This window comes from Pelodiscus sinensis, chromosome 4, assembly GCF_052426305.1.
Source record: "Pelodiscus sinensis isolate ZL-2025 chromosome 4, ASM5242630v1, whole genome shotgun sequence".
NCBI lineage: Eukaryota > Metazoa > Chordata > Testudines > Trionychidae > Pelodiscus > Pelodiscus sinensis.
The window spans coordinates 44,970,928-44,988,890 of record NC_143055.1 but is presented as its reverse complement, the minus strand read 5'-3'; the positions used below and the strand labels follow the sequence as shown (position 1 = coordinate 44,988,890).

Sequence of the window (17,963 nt, the reverse complement as noted above, 5' to 3'; positions counted from 1 at the left end):
TGAGTTCTTCATTTCTGGGAACCGTTTACTGCAGGTCCCTTGGGATTCCCAAGTCTGAATGCCCCAGATAGATCAATGAGTCAGTAGCAGGCAGCAGTGCACAGGCAAGCAGAATGTGCCAGCCAGCCATGGTGGGATGGACTGTTTTGTATGCAAGGCAAAGCAGGAGCCTTTGTGAGATGCAGTAGGTAGGCAGTATCTACTTCTACAATGGTAGACTTTGGGAGGGGAAAGGAGAAGATCCAGAAATTCTGATTATCAGTTGCCAGCCATGAAGTACTTATTCACTATCCCAGTGACCTCAGTAGAGCCACAAGGAGCAACAGTGTGAGGAGTTTCAAAATCCACTGCAGCCTACTTGTAGTACTACTGACTGGGCTGTGGGATCGGTGTTACACTCTGCTCAGGCCTCTTTTCAGCAGCAGAACCTGGCTGATCTGATCTGCAATGGCCTGTAAATTCTGACATCCATTTTCATCCAAGATTAAGAGTTTGGCTAAACACAAATGATCAAGGTTCTGCTACATGTGACATACACATACATCTCCTTTCCCCACCCACTTTGACTGTTGAAATTTTATATTCTTCAATTGAAACTTTTGGTTCAACTGAAAACTGGCTGAGGAAAATATTGTTCACCACAATCTGAGAGTTCTAATATGTTCTTTAATCAGATTCTAAGGTTTTAGGCCCTCTGACTCACTTTGCAAGTTTTCTCTCTCGAGAGCAGTCAATTGGTATGTGATAAGCAAAGAGCAGGAACACCGAATTATGAACATTACCATTTTAACAAGTACAGGACAATATATTTTCAGCAATTAGTAATTCTCAAAAATACATACTTTTAGGGCACCAAAACTATTAATGAATTTGGATCAAACTCAGGGTATGTCTACCCAAAATTTTTATTTTGGGAAAAGGATGCAAATAGCGCTGCACATTTGCATACTTCCTCCTTCCGCCCCTCCCCCGAAAACGCTCTTCCGGTATTTACCCATGTCTACATGCGGCCGAATTTTGAAATAAACCACTTTTTTAAAAGACCCCTTATTCCTCCTACAACGAGGTTTACAGGAGTCTTTCAAAATAGGGTTTTATTTAGAAATTTGGCCACATCTAGATGCGGGTAAATACCGGAAGAGCGTCTTCCGCAAAAAAACCGGAGGAAGTATGCAAATGTGCAGCACTACTTGCATCCTTCTCCCGAAATAAAAATTGTGTGTAGACATACCCCAAGTGAATAGTTCTGGCAAAAAAAAAAAAAATCAAAAATGTCAAAATATCTCATTTTAGCCATTTAGCAACAAAATGTGTAGACTTTTTGTTTTGACATAGATTTCATTTCAAAATTTAGCAAATTAAAAAAGTGCAAACAAATAAAAGCATGGAAAACCTGAAAGCAATTCAATGTGTATACAATATATTTTATTCTACCTGAAGTAAACCAAAAAAATGTTTGTTTCAAATTAAACAGAACCTATTTCTCCCCACCCCAGATTTTTCATTTTGGCCCCTGAACCAAATCATCACTTATTCGCTCAGCTCTAAGTGTTATGTTATATAACTATCTCAAGTCCTGCAGCTGGTAATTTCTACATCCATAGCATCTGCAAAACCTCTACCAAAAAAAAAAAAAAAAAGCAAATAGCTATCGCTGTATTTACAGTATGTAATATAGTCAGGAGCTTTCCAAAAAAATAACTCACTCCCACTACCCAAGCTCACTGTCCCCTTCTAAGTTATAACAACAGATATCAGAAAGCATTATTGTGGGACTTCAATCTTCAATAATTAAAAACTAAATTTCCAGCCAGAAACACCAACAAAAAAAGATACCTTTCTCATCTGGGCCAGCAATCCCTCAAACTCCTTCAGGTTCAGTGTTGCTCCACTGTATGAAGTGCATCTGTTTGCTGCTTTCCCCAGCCAATAAATGGTAACTAGAACCTACAGAAATCAGGAATCATTAACTGAAAATCTACACACTTAATTTGCTAAATTTACTTTTCCTAAGAACATCTTCATTTATTTTGAACTCCAAATCACTAGTGAATTTGAGAATTTGTTCTAAATCTGAATTCCACTCTTTGGGTTAGGAAGGGAGGATGGTTAAATGGTTAATAACAAATACACAATGCATCTATTAAAGGTATAATAATCTCACAGAATTTGCAGTTTATTAAAAAGATACACTAAGCTTGCTGACATTTTAATAAAAACCACTGCTGTGTCATATCTGGCTGATAAGTAAGCAGCAAAAATAAAGCTCAATCAATATTCAAAAGAACCCACAAAGTGAAGAAAACTCAAAAGAATTACCTTCCAATAATGAAGATTTCTAAAGCTCATGGTAAAATAAAGGCAATGGTGGCTGGATAAAATTATTAATAATGGTATTCCTTCATTAAAATACATAATGAAACACACAACAAATATGTCAGGGTACATTTGAAGAAAAGAAAAGTGAGTTCAGTTTTCACCTACCCCAATATTATTGATAAGAGTCAATGAACTTCACCTCTAATTTTATGACTCAAGAAACCCTTAGATCAATATTAAAAGCTTGGACCATCTAGCAGTTTTTCTGCACCTTAGGTGGAATAAGTTGATGGTTTCACCTAACCTTCAACTGGACATTTGCCATAATGAAGAAACCACCATCAGAAATAAGATGGCCTATGCCTAAGTTTAGCCAAGGCCTAAGCTTATAGACCCTTACATAAACTCTCATTCCTTGAGGTAGTTTCTCTAGGTTAAGGTCATATGCAATGATGGAGCCAAGAAGAGAAACCTGTTCTGGCACTGGCAGGACTGTATCTGTTCTGGTAATAGAGAATTTCAGTTGTCCAAAACTCTCAAAATCCAACATCTTTCTTGAATGCTTAAAACTATCATACTTTTTTAGGAAGACAAGAAATCATTTCTGGCACCTTTATTTCTTATAATGTAAACCTTTTAATAGGAGTTTTTTAGTTTTATTAATAACCCCATATTTGATGGCAACTATGAGAGAGAGATGTGGATAAGTAGCTGATCATCAAGATAAATTTAACGCAACACAGAATAGCAAATACATGCAAAAACAGCATTGTGCTTTCAAGTTACGTACAAATACTTGAAGACACAGTACTGTTTGGAACTAAGAAACTATCTAATTAATTTTCGTAACTAATTAAGTGATGAGAGGTGGTTTATGCTATGCTCAGGGTTTTTTTGTTTCTTTGTTTTGCAAGCACTCAATCTTCTCCTCCCTTACTCATCCAGAGTTGAAAATATTTCCAAAAATGACACCTTTGCAAGCAATTCTGACTGGCTGCCAGTTTGGAGTACAGACTAATGCATCTGGAATGTCTACATTACATAGACACTTATGAATCCTTCTTAACTTTACTTTAAGAACACCACATGCATATAACGCTTTTTAGCCAATTTCCAGGGAAAGAGTAATCCAAAAAGCCATGGAATGAGAACATTCCCAACTTTGTGTGCTAGAAAAAGGAGATATTACTCTCCTGATGACCAGAAAGACTGAACAAAATAAAACATGAGATACAGATCAACACAGCTACCTCTCTGAGACTTGGAACAAAATATTCAGTCCTTTTTACCTGCAATCAAGGATCACTAGCTTGAAAAATTATAAGCGAAAGATCTTGGCATTTCCTTAAACTGTAGATGAATGTTAAATACAAATTGAATTTACAGTAGCTTACAGATGGCAGTAAAGCCAGGTTTGCTTGACCTTTGATAGTGTAACTACCGGTAAATCTGGGACTAGCCAAGTTCAGATTTTTTTTTTTTTTTAAATCTTACTCTTACAAAATTATTACTACTGCTAATGGCTTAAATCAACAAAAAGTGAAACAAAATTAGCCTACTCTGCTTTTGACAACACATCCTACTTGGGAAAACATACACATCAGTTTGGAAACTCAAAGAGAAAGCTAGCAAATCTAATGGAAAATGACAATTCAACAGTTTAGATCCACATAATGTGAATGAAGTTTGTATTATATTCTCTGTTAGATATGCTTTGCACAAAAGTATAAACCAAATGATAATCATTGTATAACTAGTAAATTCAGAAAATCCAAAAAACATTTAGCTTTTGATATGGTAGGTAGTGTTAATCAAAATTAGACTGGTAATCAAGAGATTTAATTATTTACTTCTTTATTTAGCTTGAAACAATACTACTAGCACAGTCCTATTTTGTTTTTGTTTTTGCTTCAGCTACCCCAGACTAATAGGGCTACATTTCTATCACTATCCTATTTTGTTTGCAGAGACAGTCTGCCTCTGCAGCACTCTTCTTAGTTTCAAATGAACTCTGCATGTTCAATGTACAAAAGGATTTTTTCAGATTTACATCACAGTACTAGCTTTTACAATCTAAATTTTAACTCCGTCCAAAACCAGGATTATCCAGAGAAGAAAACACTGAAAATTAAATACTTACATTTTTCAGTTTCCTACTGTTGTCAATGTTCCTGGATGCACACACAAAAAAAGAGAAGAAAGAAAAATCAGAAAGCAGACACTGTTTCCAAGAGTGTGTATGTAGGAGATCACGTGGTTTTCCTAACAAAAGCCTGCAGGATGCTTCTGTTGGTTGGAAACACAAGAAAGCTAGGAAGATGTTGTGCATTCATTCATAATGTGGGAGTATTTTGCAATCATTAAATTACAACGCTTTCAAAGCAAAAAGAAAATATGCTATAGAAGTCCCACAGTGAAGTGGCTAGTGCCAAGAATGAAACACAGAATTGTGTACTCAAGGAAGACTAAAGACCTAAACCCTAAAACTCGACTGCAGTTCAAGGGTCAAATTTTGCTCTCCAATATGTCATGAATACCCAATGGTAAAACAGAAATTGAACATGCTTGAAATGTTTAAACAAACATGGCTTGCCCCAGAGAACATCTCACAAAGAAAATCCACATCATGCACACAGCAGAAGGGAGATGAAATAACACAGATGATATTAATAATTAATAACACAGAGTTACAGTCTTCTCATGTGCACCTGTAGTATAATATCTGTTTGCTGCTCTGTGAAAGTATACTTAGCATTTACACTGAAGACTAACATCCTTTTGGGGGCAAATGCCTTCGCTAGCATTCCTTCACTATGTCTAGAAGTCTTAAATTAGGAGCCTACATGAAGCTCAAAGTTGTGAAAACACAAACAACAGGAAAATTATAAGGCTTCACTTCAAATTCATTTTATTTTTAGCCAAGAAATTTCTTGGAGTACTGAACATAAAAAGAATGTGTCTAACACATCAGCGTATTATACAAACAAAACAAACTTACTGCAAATATTTAGCTTAGATTATCCTCCGAATAAAATTAAAAGCTAATTCATTTCAAACTATGCAAGTCTACTCTGGTGATAAATTTATATGACTGCCAAAATCAGAATGTTTGTTTACATTTATGAAAATACTGAAAGCCTGAAAAATAAAGGAACTTAAAATAATCCGTCGTTTTCCAAGTGCATTCTTCTTCTAGTAAATTCATCCTAAAAAAATATTGTTCATATTTTCTTTTCCACTGCGATCTTAGTATGAAAAAGTATTTAATCTGATTAACATCAGACTATTTTGTAAAGCATTAGATCACAACTTTTTATAGCTGAATGACCAAAAGTATGCTTAATACATTCCATTTAAATGCACAAAAATAAATCACAAAAAGAATTAAAAGATATGCCATTATTTTAATCATGTGTAGTTTAATATTGATTTGTTTTATGTTGCAGCATGGAATAAACAATCTTTGCTACAATAAATAAGCATTCAAAATGGCTGCAAACTAGGGAGTAGAATTATCTTTCTTACTATGGTGTTCATTTAGTACAGGTTGTACCTCCCTAACCAGGACTCTCTGGTCTGGCAACACACGTGGTCTGGCAGGACCGCAGAGGTTCCTGGACCACAGAGCCCAGGAACAGGGAGATCGGGCAGAGGGCAGGAATGTGGTAAAGTGTGGGCAGGGGCATGCAGGGTGGGCAGCAATGGGGAGTTCTGCTGCAGTGGCCGGGGAGCTCCGGCCCAGGCCCTGGAGCTCCAGTCTCATTCTGCCTCCAGAGGCTGCAAAGCTCCAGCTCCAGCCAGGGAGCTCTGGCTCTGGCTGTGGAGCTTCCTGCCCGGAGCCGGAGGGCGGGAGCCAGAGTTCCCTGGCTGCCGCAGGGGCTGGAGCTCCCCAGCCACTGGAGCCAGTTTAGGTCAGCAGGTCTGTATCAAGGAAGCTCCAACTCCAGAGGCAGCCAGACAGCTCCAGCCCCCAGCCTGGCTGCCGAGCTGGGGACCTCCAAACATAAAACTACAGCCATGGTGCTCTGGCAGCAGCTATAGCACCACAGGGGATAGGAGCCCTGGCCCAGGGGCAGCAGACAGCTCGGACCATAAGGGAAGGAACCTCTCCTGGTCCAGCAAATCCCCTCATCAGGTCCCCTGGTCAGGTCCTGAGGGTGCTGGACCAAAGAGGTCCAAACTGAAAAAACAGCCAGTGACTTTCAACATGAACTTGGGAAGTTCAAGGGAAAGTTTTTCAGCTGGATTTCTGGAGGTGAGTTTCTCTGAAGAGTGGGGGAAAGAAAAGATTTTCTGACAACAAGCACCTCCCTGTCCATCTACCACCACGTTATACTGAGGGCCAATCCAATTCTCCAGTTTACTATTAACTTTTAGTTTAACTCATTCAAAACTGCATTAATTCAAAAACTTTCACAGAACATTCTAGGCAGCAGTGGGCAGAACCCTACTGGTTTTGGTAAGAACCAGGGATCCCAATCAAAATCAGGCTAAGTAAGAGAAAAGCCAGTTTCACAAAGTCCCTAAGCGACGCTACATACAGATGAATCTCTCTGTCATTGCCTGCTGCTCACTACCAGCTTAACTTGCTGGGAAGATAATGGAGCAAGTAATTAAGGAATTCATTTGCAAAGACCCGGAAGATAATAAAGTAATAGCCAGCATGGATTTGTAAAGAACAAATCACGTCAAACGAATCTGATAGCTTTCTTTGATAGGATAACAAATCTTGTGGACAAGGGAGAAGTGGTGGACGTGGTATACCTAGACTTTAGTAAGGCATTTGATATGGTCTCGTATTATCTTCTTATGAATAAACTAAGCAAATACAACTTAGATGGGGCTACTATAAGGTGGGTGCATAACTGGCTGGATAACCTCTCTGAGGGTATGTCTACACTAGCTCAGTAGTTTGAGCTAGGTAGGCAAATGAGGGCAACCGGAGTTGCAAATGAAGCTCGGGATTTAAATATCCTAGGCTTCATTTGCATCTTCCCAGACGCCGCCATTTTTAAATCCCCCTTAGTCCGAACTCCGGTACTAATTCCATTGTTTAACTACCCTGACAGTTAGGAACTTTTTCCTAATGTCCAACCTAAACCTCCCTTGCTGCACTTTAAGCCCATTGCTTCTTGTTCTATCCTCAGAGGCAAGACGAACAAATTTTCACCCTCCTCCTTATGACACCCTTTTAGATACCTGAAAACTGCTATCATGTTCCCCCTCAGTCTTCTCTTTTCTAAACTAAACAAACCCAATTCGTTCAGCCTTCCTTCATAGGTCATGTTCTTTAGACCTTTAATCATTCTTGTTGCTCTTCTCTGGACCCTCTCCAATTACTCCACATCCTTCTTGAAATGCGGTGCCCAGAACTGCACACAATACTCCAACTGAGGCCTAACTAGCGCAGAGTAGAGCGGAAAAATGACTTCTCATGTCTTGCTCACAACACACCTGTTAATGCATCCCAGAATCATGTTTGCTTTTTTTGCAACAGCCTCACACTGTTGACTCATATTCAGCTTGTGGTCCACTATAAACCCTAGATCCCTTTCTGCCGTACTCCTTCCTAGACATTCTCTTCCTATTCTGTATGTGTGAAACTGATTGTTCCTTCCTAAGTGGAGCACTTTACATTTGTCTTTATTAAACTTCATCCTGTTTACCTCAGACCATTTCTCCAATTTGTACAGATCATTTTGAATTATGACCCTATCCTCCAGATTAGTTGCAACCCCTCCCAGCTTGGTATCATCTGCAAATTTAATAAGCTTACTTTCTATGCCAATATGGGTACATTCTGTACCCATCTTCAAAAAAGGGAAGAAGGACGATCCAGCGAACTATAGGCCAGTCAGTCTTACCTCGGTTCCTGGAAAAATCATGGAAAGGATCCTTAAGGAATCCATTTTAAGGCACTTGGAAGAGAAGAAAGTGATTAGGAATAGTCAGCATGGATTCACAAAGGGCAAGTCATGCCTGACCAATCTGATTAGCTTTTATGATGAGGTAACTGGCTCTGTGGACATGGGAAAGTCAGTGGATGTGATATACCATGACTTTAGCAAGGCTTTTGATACGGTCTCCCACAATATTCTTGCCAGCAAGTTAAGGGAATATGGATTGGATAAATGGATGGAAAGATGGATAGAAGGCCAGGCCCGGCAGGTAGTGATCAATGGCTCGATGTCAGGATGGCGGTCGGTTTCTAGTGGAGTGCCCCAAGGTTTGGTTCTAGGACCGGTTTCGTTCAATATCTTTATTAATGACTGGGATGAGGGGATGGATTGCACCCTCAGCAAGTGTGCGGATGACACTAAGCTAGGGGGAGAGGTAGATACGCTTGAGGGCAGAGATAGGATCCAGAGTGACTTAGACAAATTGGAGGATTGGGCCACAAGAAATCTGATGAGGTTCAACAAGGACAAGTGCAGAGTCCCGCACTTGGGATGGAAGAATCCCAAGTATAGTTACAAGCTGGGGACCAACCCGTTAAGTAGTAGTTCTGCAAAAAGGATCTGGGGGTTACAGTGGATGAGAAGCTAGATATGAGTCAACAGTGTGCCCTTGTAGCCAAGAAGGCTAATGGCATATTAGGTTGCATTAAGAGGAGCATTGCCAGCAGATCCAGAGATGTCATTATTCCCTTTTATTTGGCTTTGGTGAGGCCACATCTGGAGTATTGTGTCCAGTTCTGGGCCCCCCACTACAAAAAGGATGTGGACACATTGGACAGGGTCCAGCGGAGGGCAACCAAAATGATTAGGGGGCTGGAGCATATGATCTATGAGGAGATGCTGAGGAAGTTGGGTCTGTTTAGTCTACAGAAGCGAAGAGTGAGGGGTGATTTGATAGCAGCCTTCAACTTCCTGAAGGGAGGTTCCAAAGAGGATGGAGAGAGGCTGTTTTCAGTAGTGACAGATGGTAAAACAAGGAGCAATGGTCTCAAGTTGTGGTGGGAGAGGTCCAGGTTGGATATTAGGAAAGCTATTTCACTAGGAGGGTAGTGAAGCACTGGAATGGGTTACCTAGCGAAGTAGTGAAGTCTCCATCCCTAGAGGTGTTTAAGTCTCAGCTTGACAAAATCCCTGGCCGGGTTGATTTAGTTGGGATTGGTCCTGCCTAGAGCAGGGGGCTGGACTTGATGACCTTCTAAGGTCTCTTCCAGCTCTATGTTCTATGATTCTATGAATATCTAAATCATTGACGAAGATATTGAACGGAGCCGGTCCCAAAACAGACCCCTGCGGAACCCCACTTGTTATACCTTTCCAGCAGGATTGTGAACCATTAATAACTACTCTCTGAGTATGGTTATCCAGCCAGTTATGCACCCACCTTAGTAGCCCCATCTAAGTTGTATTTGCCTAGTTTATTGATAAGAATATCATGTGAGACCGTATCAAATGCCTTACTAAAGTCTAGGCATACCACATCCACCGCTTCTCCCTTATCCACAGGGCTTGTTATCCTATTAAAGAAAGCTATCAGATTGGTTTGACATGATTTATTCTTTACAAATCCATGCTGGCTGTTCCCAATCACCTTGCTGCCTTCCAAGTGTTTACAGATGATTTCCTAATTACTTGCCCATTATCTTCCCTGGCACAGAAGTTAAACTAACTGGTCTGTAGTTTCCTGGGTTGTTCTTATTTCCCTTTCTATAGATGGGCACTATATTTGCCTTTTTCCAGTCTTCTGGAATATCTCCTGTCTCCCATGATTTTCCGAAGATGATAGCTAGAGGCTCAGATACCTCCTCTATGAGCTCCTTGAGTATTCTCGGATGCATTTCGTCAGGCCCTGGTGACTTGCAGGCATCTAACTTTTCTAGGTGATTTTTAACTTGTTCTTTTTTTATTTTATCTTCTAAACCTACCCTCTTCCCACTAGCATTCCCTATGTTAGGCATTCCTTCAGACTTCTCAGTGAAGACTGAAACAAAGAAGTCATTAAGCATCTCTGCCATTTCCAAGTTTCCTGTTACTGTTTCTCCCGCCTCACTGACCAGTGGGCCTTCCCTGTCCTTGGTCTTCCTCTTCCTTCTAATGTATTTAGATACAAGAGAATGTTATCAATCGAAGGTGCTCTTTGAACGATCCCGGGGGGAGGGAGGGATTTCTGAACAGAGCATCTAGTCTAGGCATGCACCTGGATTCCGAATGCTTAGCTTGTGTCTGTTGTACATGAATATTAATATCTACAGTCCTTATTGTTCATCCTTAATTATTTACAATTAAACCATACATGTCCACAGTATTAAGGCCCTAACTATGAGCTGGTATTGTACTTACTTGACTGTTACTCTGTTTGATAAATCCTGAAGATCACCCGGGTCAAAAAGTTGAGATTCTTTAAGCCCAAGCTCTTTGCAGCCTCTTAAGAATAAGATGGTGTTGTCCTGAAATGAGGCAAATAAAATTTAACTTCTCTTTATTATAGAAGATTATCATAATGAATCAACCCCTCCGTTCACAAACCTAAATTTCTGGCTCATTTCCAATCACTTAATCTACTTCATCCTTAATCTAGGATTACCGTATTGCCAATTATATACTAAAATTGCACTTTGCAGATTCCAAAAGTGGAAAAAAGAAACATTTTGCCTTTGAAATCCATAGCTACACCATGTTCATTCAGTTTTCTTTGTCAGAAGTCATATGGCAAGATTTTAATACATTTTTAATACATAAAAACAGCTGACTTGCAATCAAATTTACGCCAGCTCTCTGTATAGTTCTAATCCACTGCAAGCCTTGTGGCCAATGGCCACATTTGACACTTCGTCAAAAAACACAGGTATATAATATATTAATTCACCATTCTGATTGTGTTATTGTTTTACAAAAAAATGTTGCATTTACATTAACTTGCCAATTACTTCTAACTAGCATACTCAATTACTCCACTGCCCTCCATCCTTAGCCAGCCAAAAGTGGGGGGGGGGGGGAGGGAGGAAGGAAGGGGAGAAAGTCATCTCTTTTCCTCAAGCTGAAAATATGAAACCACATTTTTTAAACAATTGAGACTTTTTCTACACAAGGAGGACACACTGATTTAGTTAAACCAGTGTCCACGTAGGAATTTCCATGCTTAGGCTTGGTCTACACCTAAACCAGAGCTCTACCTAGCAACTTTGCTCAGGGGTGTGAAAATGTCAATCCCCTCAGAGATCTTGCTAAGCTAACCTAAGCCCCAATAAATCCACTGCTTGAATTCTTCTATCAATCTAGTTACCACCTCTCAAGAGGGTGGATGTACTACAGTGATAAGAAAAAAACCCCCTCTCTGTGGTCATTCTAAGGCCATGTCTACTAACAGGTTCCCATCATGCTAATTTCTTCATCCCAGAATACCATCCATATCCCATAATTTAATACCTTATTTAAAAAAAATCTCACAAATCCACATGGCACATCACACTGTCAGCCACCTTTGACAGAAGAATGGAGTCTGCACAGATCTGCACTACTGTCATAAGTATTGCAAGCACAGGATGAATGATCCACTGGTATTTACAGAGTCACAGAACAAAACCATAGCAGCAGGACATTTGCTGATTGCATAGAGGACAGCAAAATCTAAAGGAGGGTTATTATTGGCATTCATGAAGCAGCTGCAAATGGTGGAGCAATGCTTCTAGTCCTGAGAAACGGTTGCTGACTGGAGGGATTGCATCATAATGTGGGCTCGGTATGACAAAGAAGTGGTTGCAGAACTTTCGAATGTACAAGGCCACATTCCTGATGCAGAGCTCTCCCCAGACCACCACTACAGGCAGAGGAGGCTGGGTATGAGCACGGGAATCTCCCTAGAAGTGGGGGGGGGGGGGCTACAACTTTCCCATGTAGCCTTTGGACCAGGGCCCCACTCCTTACTTAGCTTCCTCTGACTGCACTGCTTACTCTCCATTTCTGCTCCACCTTGATATCCTGCTCAGCCCTCTTCCCCTGAGCCTCCGTCTCCACTCTGCCTCTTCCTGCTCTGCCTCTTCCCTCAAAGCCCCCCATCTGCCACTCAGCCCCACTCTGTCCCCTCCCCTGAGGCCCCTTCTCCTAGGAGCCCTCCCACTACTTGTTCCTTTCTGTCACCTCCTGCCTTCAGGACAAGCAATGGGGGAAGAGGGATGCAGAGGAGCCAGCATCATGTGAGAAGAGGGGGTATGTCTACACTACCACCCTAGTTCGAACTAGGGTGGTTAATGTAGGCAACCGAAGTTGCAAATGAAGCCCGGGATTTGAATTTCCCGGGCTTCAATTGCATATTGCAGGGCGCCGCCATTTTTGAATGTCCCCTAGTTCGGACTCTGTGCCCGCGGCTACACGCAGCACGGACTAGGTAGTTCGGATTAGGCTTCCTATTCCGAACTACCGTTACTACTCGTGGAGCAGGGGCAGGAGAAGATAAAGTGCAGATAGGACCACGGGGGAAGCAGCCAAGTGGAAGCAGGGCCTTGGGGCAAAGTGGGTCCAAGCCATGGTCCAGGTGCCAGTGGCCTCCTTGGCTCTCAGGAACTTCACAAGCAGCATTCCCAAAGTACGGGCTGGTATGCCTTCAAAGAAAGATACACCACATCCAGCATTACTTGCTCCATTTGGGGAAGATTATACCTGCCACCAAAGCCTCCAGCACAGGGACACCAGAATGAGCACTGCACTGACAGTGGTGAAATGAGTGTTGATTGCACTATGGAAGCTTGCAACACTGCATTTCTACTGGTTAGTGTGAAGTCATTTGGAGTTTGAGAATCCATAGCTAGTGCCATTGTCCTGCCAGTGCATGGGGCCATTAATACTACACAGGACTGTGACTTTCAAAAATGTGCAGAGACATAGCAGATGGATTTTCAGCAATGGATTCCTGAACTGCCGTGAGTGGATAGCTGGGATGTATATCTTTATGTTGGCATCAGCTCACTTCGCCACAGAGTACATCAACAGAAAGGGCTACTTCTCTGTGGTTTTGCAAGCACTGGTGGATCACTGGGGATGATTCCCCATATGGTTTACACCAAAATTTAACTATATCAAGAACTAAAACCTTTTGTAGACCTAGTACAACTTTCTCATGTAGACAAGCTTAGAGGTCACAGGGAACAAGTGACAATCAAGGTCAAGCTTCTGAAGAACTTCCAGAGCTGTAGGAACAGCCAGTGGAGGTGGGCAGTGAGGTAGCAGACTGCACACATTTCTTTACTCAAGCTCCTCCCACCCTTCATTTCTTCTTGCCTGAGAAGATGACCTGTGTCCAGTTGGTGGAGAATGGTCTTACTATATATTTTAGAAATGCGTATCTGTCTGTCTGTCCGTCCATCTCTGAGTCGGTTTGTTCAAAAACGCCTCCTAAACAGTATATGATACTCTAGGACCACCAAATTAGGTATGCAGCTTTCTTTTATGATAACATTACGCAAGGTCATAGTTTGGTTTGGCTAGGACAATGGGTTATGCCCAGAATTCGATTGTTTCTCATAAAATGGAAAAGGAAGGGTCTGGTGGGAGGGACAGTTATATGCAGAATGACCATAGGGGGCAGAAAGGAGCCAGCAATAGGGACCCAGACAGTTATAACTCCATTAGTCCATCAGAGGATAGGGGTGGTGAAAAGGATAGCTATCTATTATATATTTCAGAGAGTTTGTCATTTTCTGTTTATGTCTGTCTGTGCCTGTCCCCAGCTGGGGAACATGCACCTCACCCCAAGTTGTGCCCGCTGCAACAGCCACGGACAGGCTCTTCTCACCTAGTCCCAAGCTGCTGCAGTGAGAGGACTGGGGTTGTCCTCTCTCCCTGGGGCAGCCTCCATACTGAATCCCTCATCCACAGCCCCACCCCAGAGCAATGATTTAAATCAATACTCAAATAAGATTTGTTTTTCAAGGGCCCAATCAACGCCAGGTAAATCTTCTAGCAGTGCCATAAAGTCTGCTAGAGCAGTTTCTTTTAAACTTCAGAAATAATTTCAGTAGGAGGCTAAGCAAATATTTGAACCTTTTCAACCCCTCCCTGAAGTCCTTCCCATCTATTCCTATTTGAAGGGAAACAGCTATGGAACAAAGTTCTCACCATCACTGAATTTGTTCCCATATCTTTGTTTATACTGCACTTGCACAGATCTGCAAGACCATCACTGTTTATTTTTGCAGTGTGCAGTGATCAGAACAGTAATCGCTTTGGCATTCAGCATACCAACATCAGTGCAAACAAAGCTTGCTGTCTGCAGCCACATCGCAAATCTGGGCTCAAAAAATTTTGAGCTCTCCAAATCTTCTTCCAGTCTTGGCTCAAATTTAACAGCTAGGGAGGTAAGCCATGGAAGAAGCAGCAGAAGTTGGGAGAACAGAGAGCCTGCACCCAGGAGAGGAAGTCTCATTCATGTCATGAAAAGTCTCTTGTAAAATTCCCATCTGTTGCTATTTGTATTATAATTCCAACTGAAACATGAATACTGTGTTTTGCCTTTCAAGGAGCACAATATTGTTTGTCTCCAAATGATGGGTGGAGCAAGGCTCAACTCTAATATAAGTTTAGTTACTTAAGTGTGAAACATTTTTAAAAAGCAATTTTTGTTACAAGCTATCCAAGACAAACAGACCCCATATATTGGAAAATGATCAAAGGGTGGGATGGCTCAAGGGATGGTTTACCAGGATCTCTCACCGTTAGGTCCAAAATTCCAATTCAACTTCTGTCAACAGTGATCAGAATTGGTAACCACACGATGGGGGGTTGGTGGCTTACCAGAAACATGGTCACAGTTCACTTAATGGCCAAACATCCATTAAAAATAATCCACGTTATGATTTAAGGATGTTTATGCATATGCTGTTATAGTGATTGTGAATGAAGTCAACCTTTGAAAGCAGTCTCAACAACAATACAGTATCATGAGTTATTTCCTGCTTTATAGTTATTTCCTATTTTAAGCATAGTAAAACATTGTGATAAAGAGTTGGCAACCGTGGATTTAAAAAAAATTGTTATCACTGTACGTGGATTTGGCTTTTGTTTATTTTTTTGTAACTGTTGACAGTTTTATCACTCTCAAACCTTAATAACCCTAGGAGCATAGCAACTTTTATTTAGGGGAGAGAAACTGATGTTTGAGAATGACAGATGAGCAGGGTAAACCTGCAAAATACTTCACATTCCTATAGGCTGCCAATCCAAATCTAAAATGCATCCAACAGACTACAGAACTGAAGCTTTTCTAGTTTGGCTCAGCACTACTTAAAACTGTGTTTATTTTTTTTAACATGCTGATAAACTAGCCTGCTAAACCACAGAGAGGGGAAAAAAGATTTTGTTATTTAAAGCACAGGAGTGGGAGTCAAGTGATCAGGATTCTCTCTCTGGATTGTCACAATGTTCATTGGCAAAGTCACTTTCTGGGCTCCATTTTCTTCAGCTATTAAAATAAAGGGAGATCTTGTTGTCCCCATCTCACCAGAAATCCTGGAAAGCTCAATTCAATATCTTCACTGCTTTGAAATCAACTGATAGGAGATGATCAATTTTTTAAAAAGTAGCATTACTTTAAGGATTTCATGTAGATGGATATTAAGTGGGAAGAAGACTTTTTTTAAGCTTTAGAAACAATCCATAAAAAGTTGCAAACTTTTACACATGAGGTTCAGAAAATAATTCCTTTCAGCTTCTGCATGTGCATTAAGTAGATGGAAGGTTGCTTTCTATTAACAATCTGTTGCTTATGGCAGCAAGCAGGATATTGCACTACATGAAGGGACTGTCATTTGGTAAGACACATCACTTCCTTTGCTCCTTTAAGAAAAACAACTGTGTCTAAAGGTTGTTACTTTTATTTCTTTGTTTATAGCAGACAAATGCAGAGAATCATTTTAAGCAATAAGAGATCTTCCTCTGTACTTGTCACCTGTTATGTAGAGGGCAAAATGACTTTAGGGATTAAGCTCTTTCATTTTCTTTTACTAGCATGCTGGATGTTAAACTTGGAAGAGGTCTAATATTTGTAAAACTTTACAAGTTATAATTGGATATTCACCAGAGAAATATGTCACCATCATGACAAACATGGGATATAAACATACAATGATTTTAAGTATTGAACAGTATGATACTTGTTGTTGGAAAGATCTCATTTGGCTTGCTATTATCTTGCTTATAAAGATTACAAATTCAAATTTACTGGTCTAAATGTTGCACTAAAATTGTCAGTTTCATGCTGAAAAGTTTATAGTCTATATGAAACACTATCAACTTTCACTGCTGAAATAGAAACAGCTTTTCAAAGGACAAGGTAAAATCTTAGTTACTTGTGTAGTATTATGATACAGTTTCCCACCACACATAGTGTGACTGGCATAAAAATCAAAAGAGCCTTTTTCCCACAGAAAATGGAAACTGATGACTACTTAGAATAAACAGCCTGTAAAATCACTATCAGTTCATACAGTAGCATTGCCAACTCATAAGATAAGGCAGTCTGGTGTGAATCAAATATTCACAGCAGGCAAATTCCCTCTCTATTATTTGCTGATCAGATGCAAACAGCGTGAATTTGGCCTATCTCCACTCATTGCATCTTTCACAACAGCAAAATAAAGCATTCACACTCATTTTGTAAGGCAACTCAGAATAACTTATTAATAACTAGGAATGATGCCATGACTAATGAATTGCATGCCTAGATCAGATATAAGGATGACCAGGAAAAAAAAGGAAATCTAATACTGACAGGATGCTGTGAAATGAAAAGGCGGCACTGACAGAAAAGGTCAAACAATTTGAAAAATTGGTTATTAGTTCTCAGTGGCACTACCATGTTTGGGAGAAGAGCTACATGGAAACCAGATTTTCATTTTCACAAGTTTCCAGAATGGAACAAAACTAATAAGTGACAAAATTGCCAAAAAAATTGCATTTTGTTGTGACAAAGTCAAGAATGTGTTGTTCTTAGTTAGATTTTTCATTTTATATTTAGTATAAATTTTTAAACCTGTAAATGGAAAATCATTTTGAAACAGAAATATCTAGATGCCCTGTTAATGCTTAAATGCTACCTTTCAACCTTATGGAAAAGATTGGGGGGAGTTGGGTGGGAAAGGAGATGCTTTTTTTAAATTTTCACTTGGAAATCAAGTTTTGTCAAAGACAATATTTCTGCAAAATATTTTGCTTTTGACAACATTGTCATTTTTCAATAGAAAAATAGAAAAAATTTATTTGCATTACAACTCAATACCCCAAGTCCCAGAGTGAAAGGCTGTTACACTGGGTACAGGATGCCCACATTATTTTTTCTGTAGCAAAACCAATATGCTGTCTATTTTAACAAGCATCACATACCATGGAAAGAGGAAAGCAAAAGAGAAGGTAAGATAATGAGACAAATAGATGGCAAACTTACTGGTAAGTCAGTTTTGACCTAGTTTTTTTCTACTACTCTTCTTAGTCTATTACAGAATTCCAGATCAGCAAGAATTATAGCCCTCCTAGTAGGTGTGGCCCATTGTTGACCAGACAAAGTCATTTTGAATAGATTACACTTATAGAAAGTTCAAGAAATATGTAAATACATGTAATAGAAATTTTTTATTAATGTTCTTGCAAAAGGGAAGTAAAAGAACAGTTTTAAATTTGTAGGGTTTCAACTTCAGAGATAGC

The 17,963-nt window shown here is 40.1% G+C and overlaps 1 protein-coding gene across 10 annotated transcripts in view; it reads right to left on the bottom strand.

The window, feature by feature from the left end:
* The window catches only part of LIMCH1 (LIM and calponin homology domains 1), a 281,384-nt gene that overhangs the window by 106,259 nt on the left and 157,162 nt on the right, over positions 1-17,963 (bottom strand). For all 10 annotated transcript variants that reach the window (XM_006111913.4, XM_075930517.2, XM_075930518.2 and 7 more), the window contains 3 exons: positions 10,614-10,720; positions 4,460-4,490; positions 1,837-1,947 (listed from right to left, as the gene is read on the bottom strand). In XM_006111913.4, the coding sequence (XP_006111975.3) occupies positions 1,837-1,947; positions 4,460-4,490; positions 10,614-10,720 (249 nt within the window). The remainder of the gene's footprint in view (positions 1-1,836; positions 1,948-4,459; positions 4,491-10,613; positions 10,721-17,963) is intronic.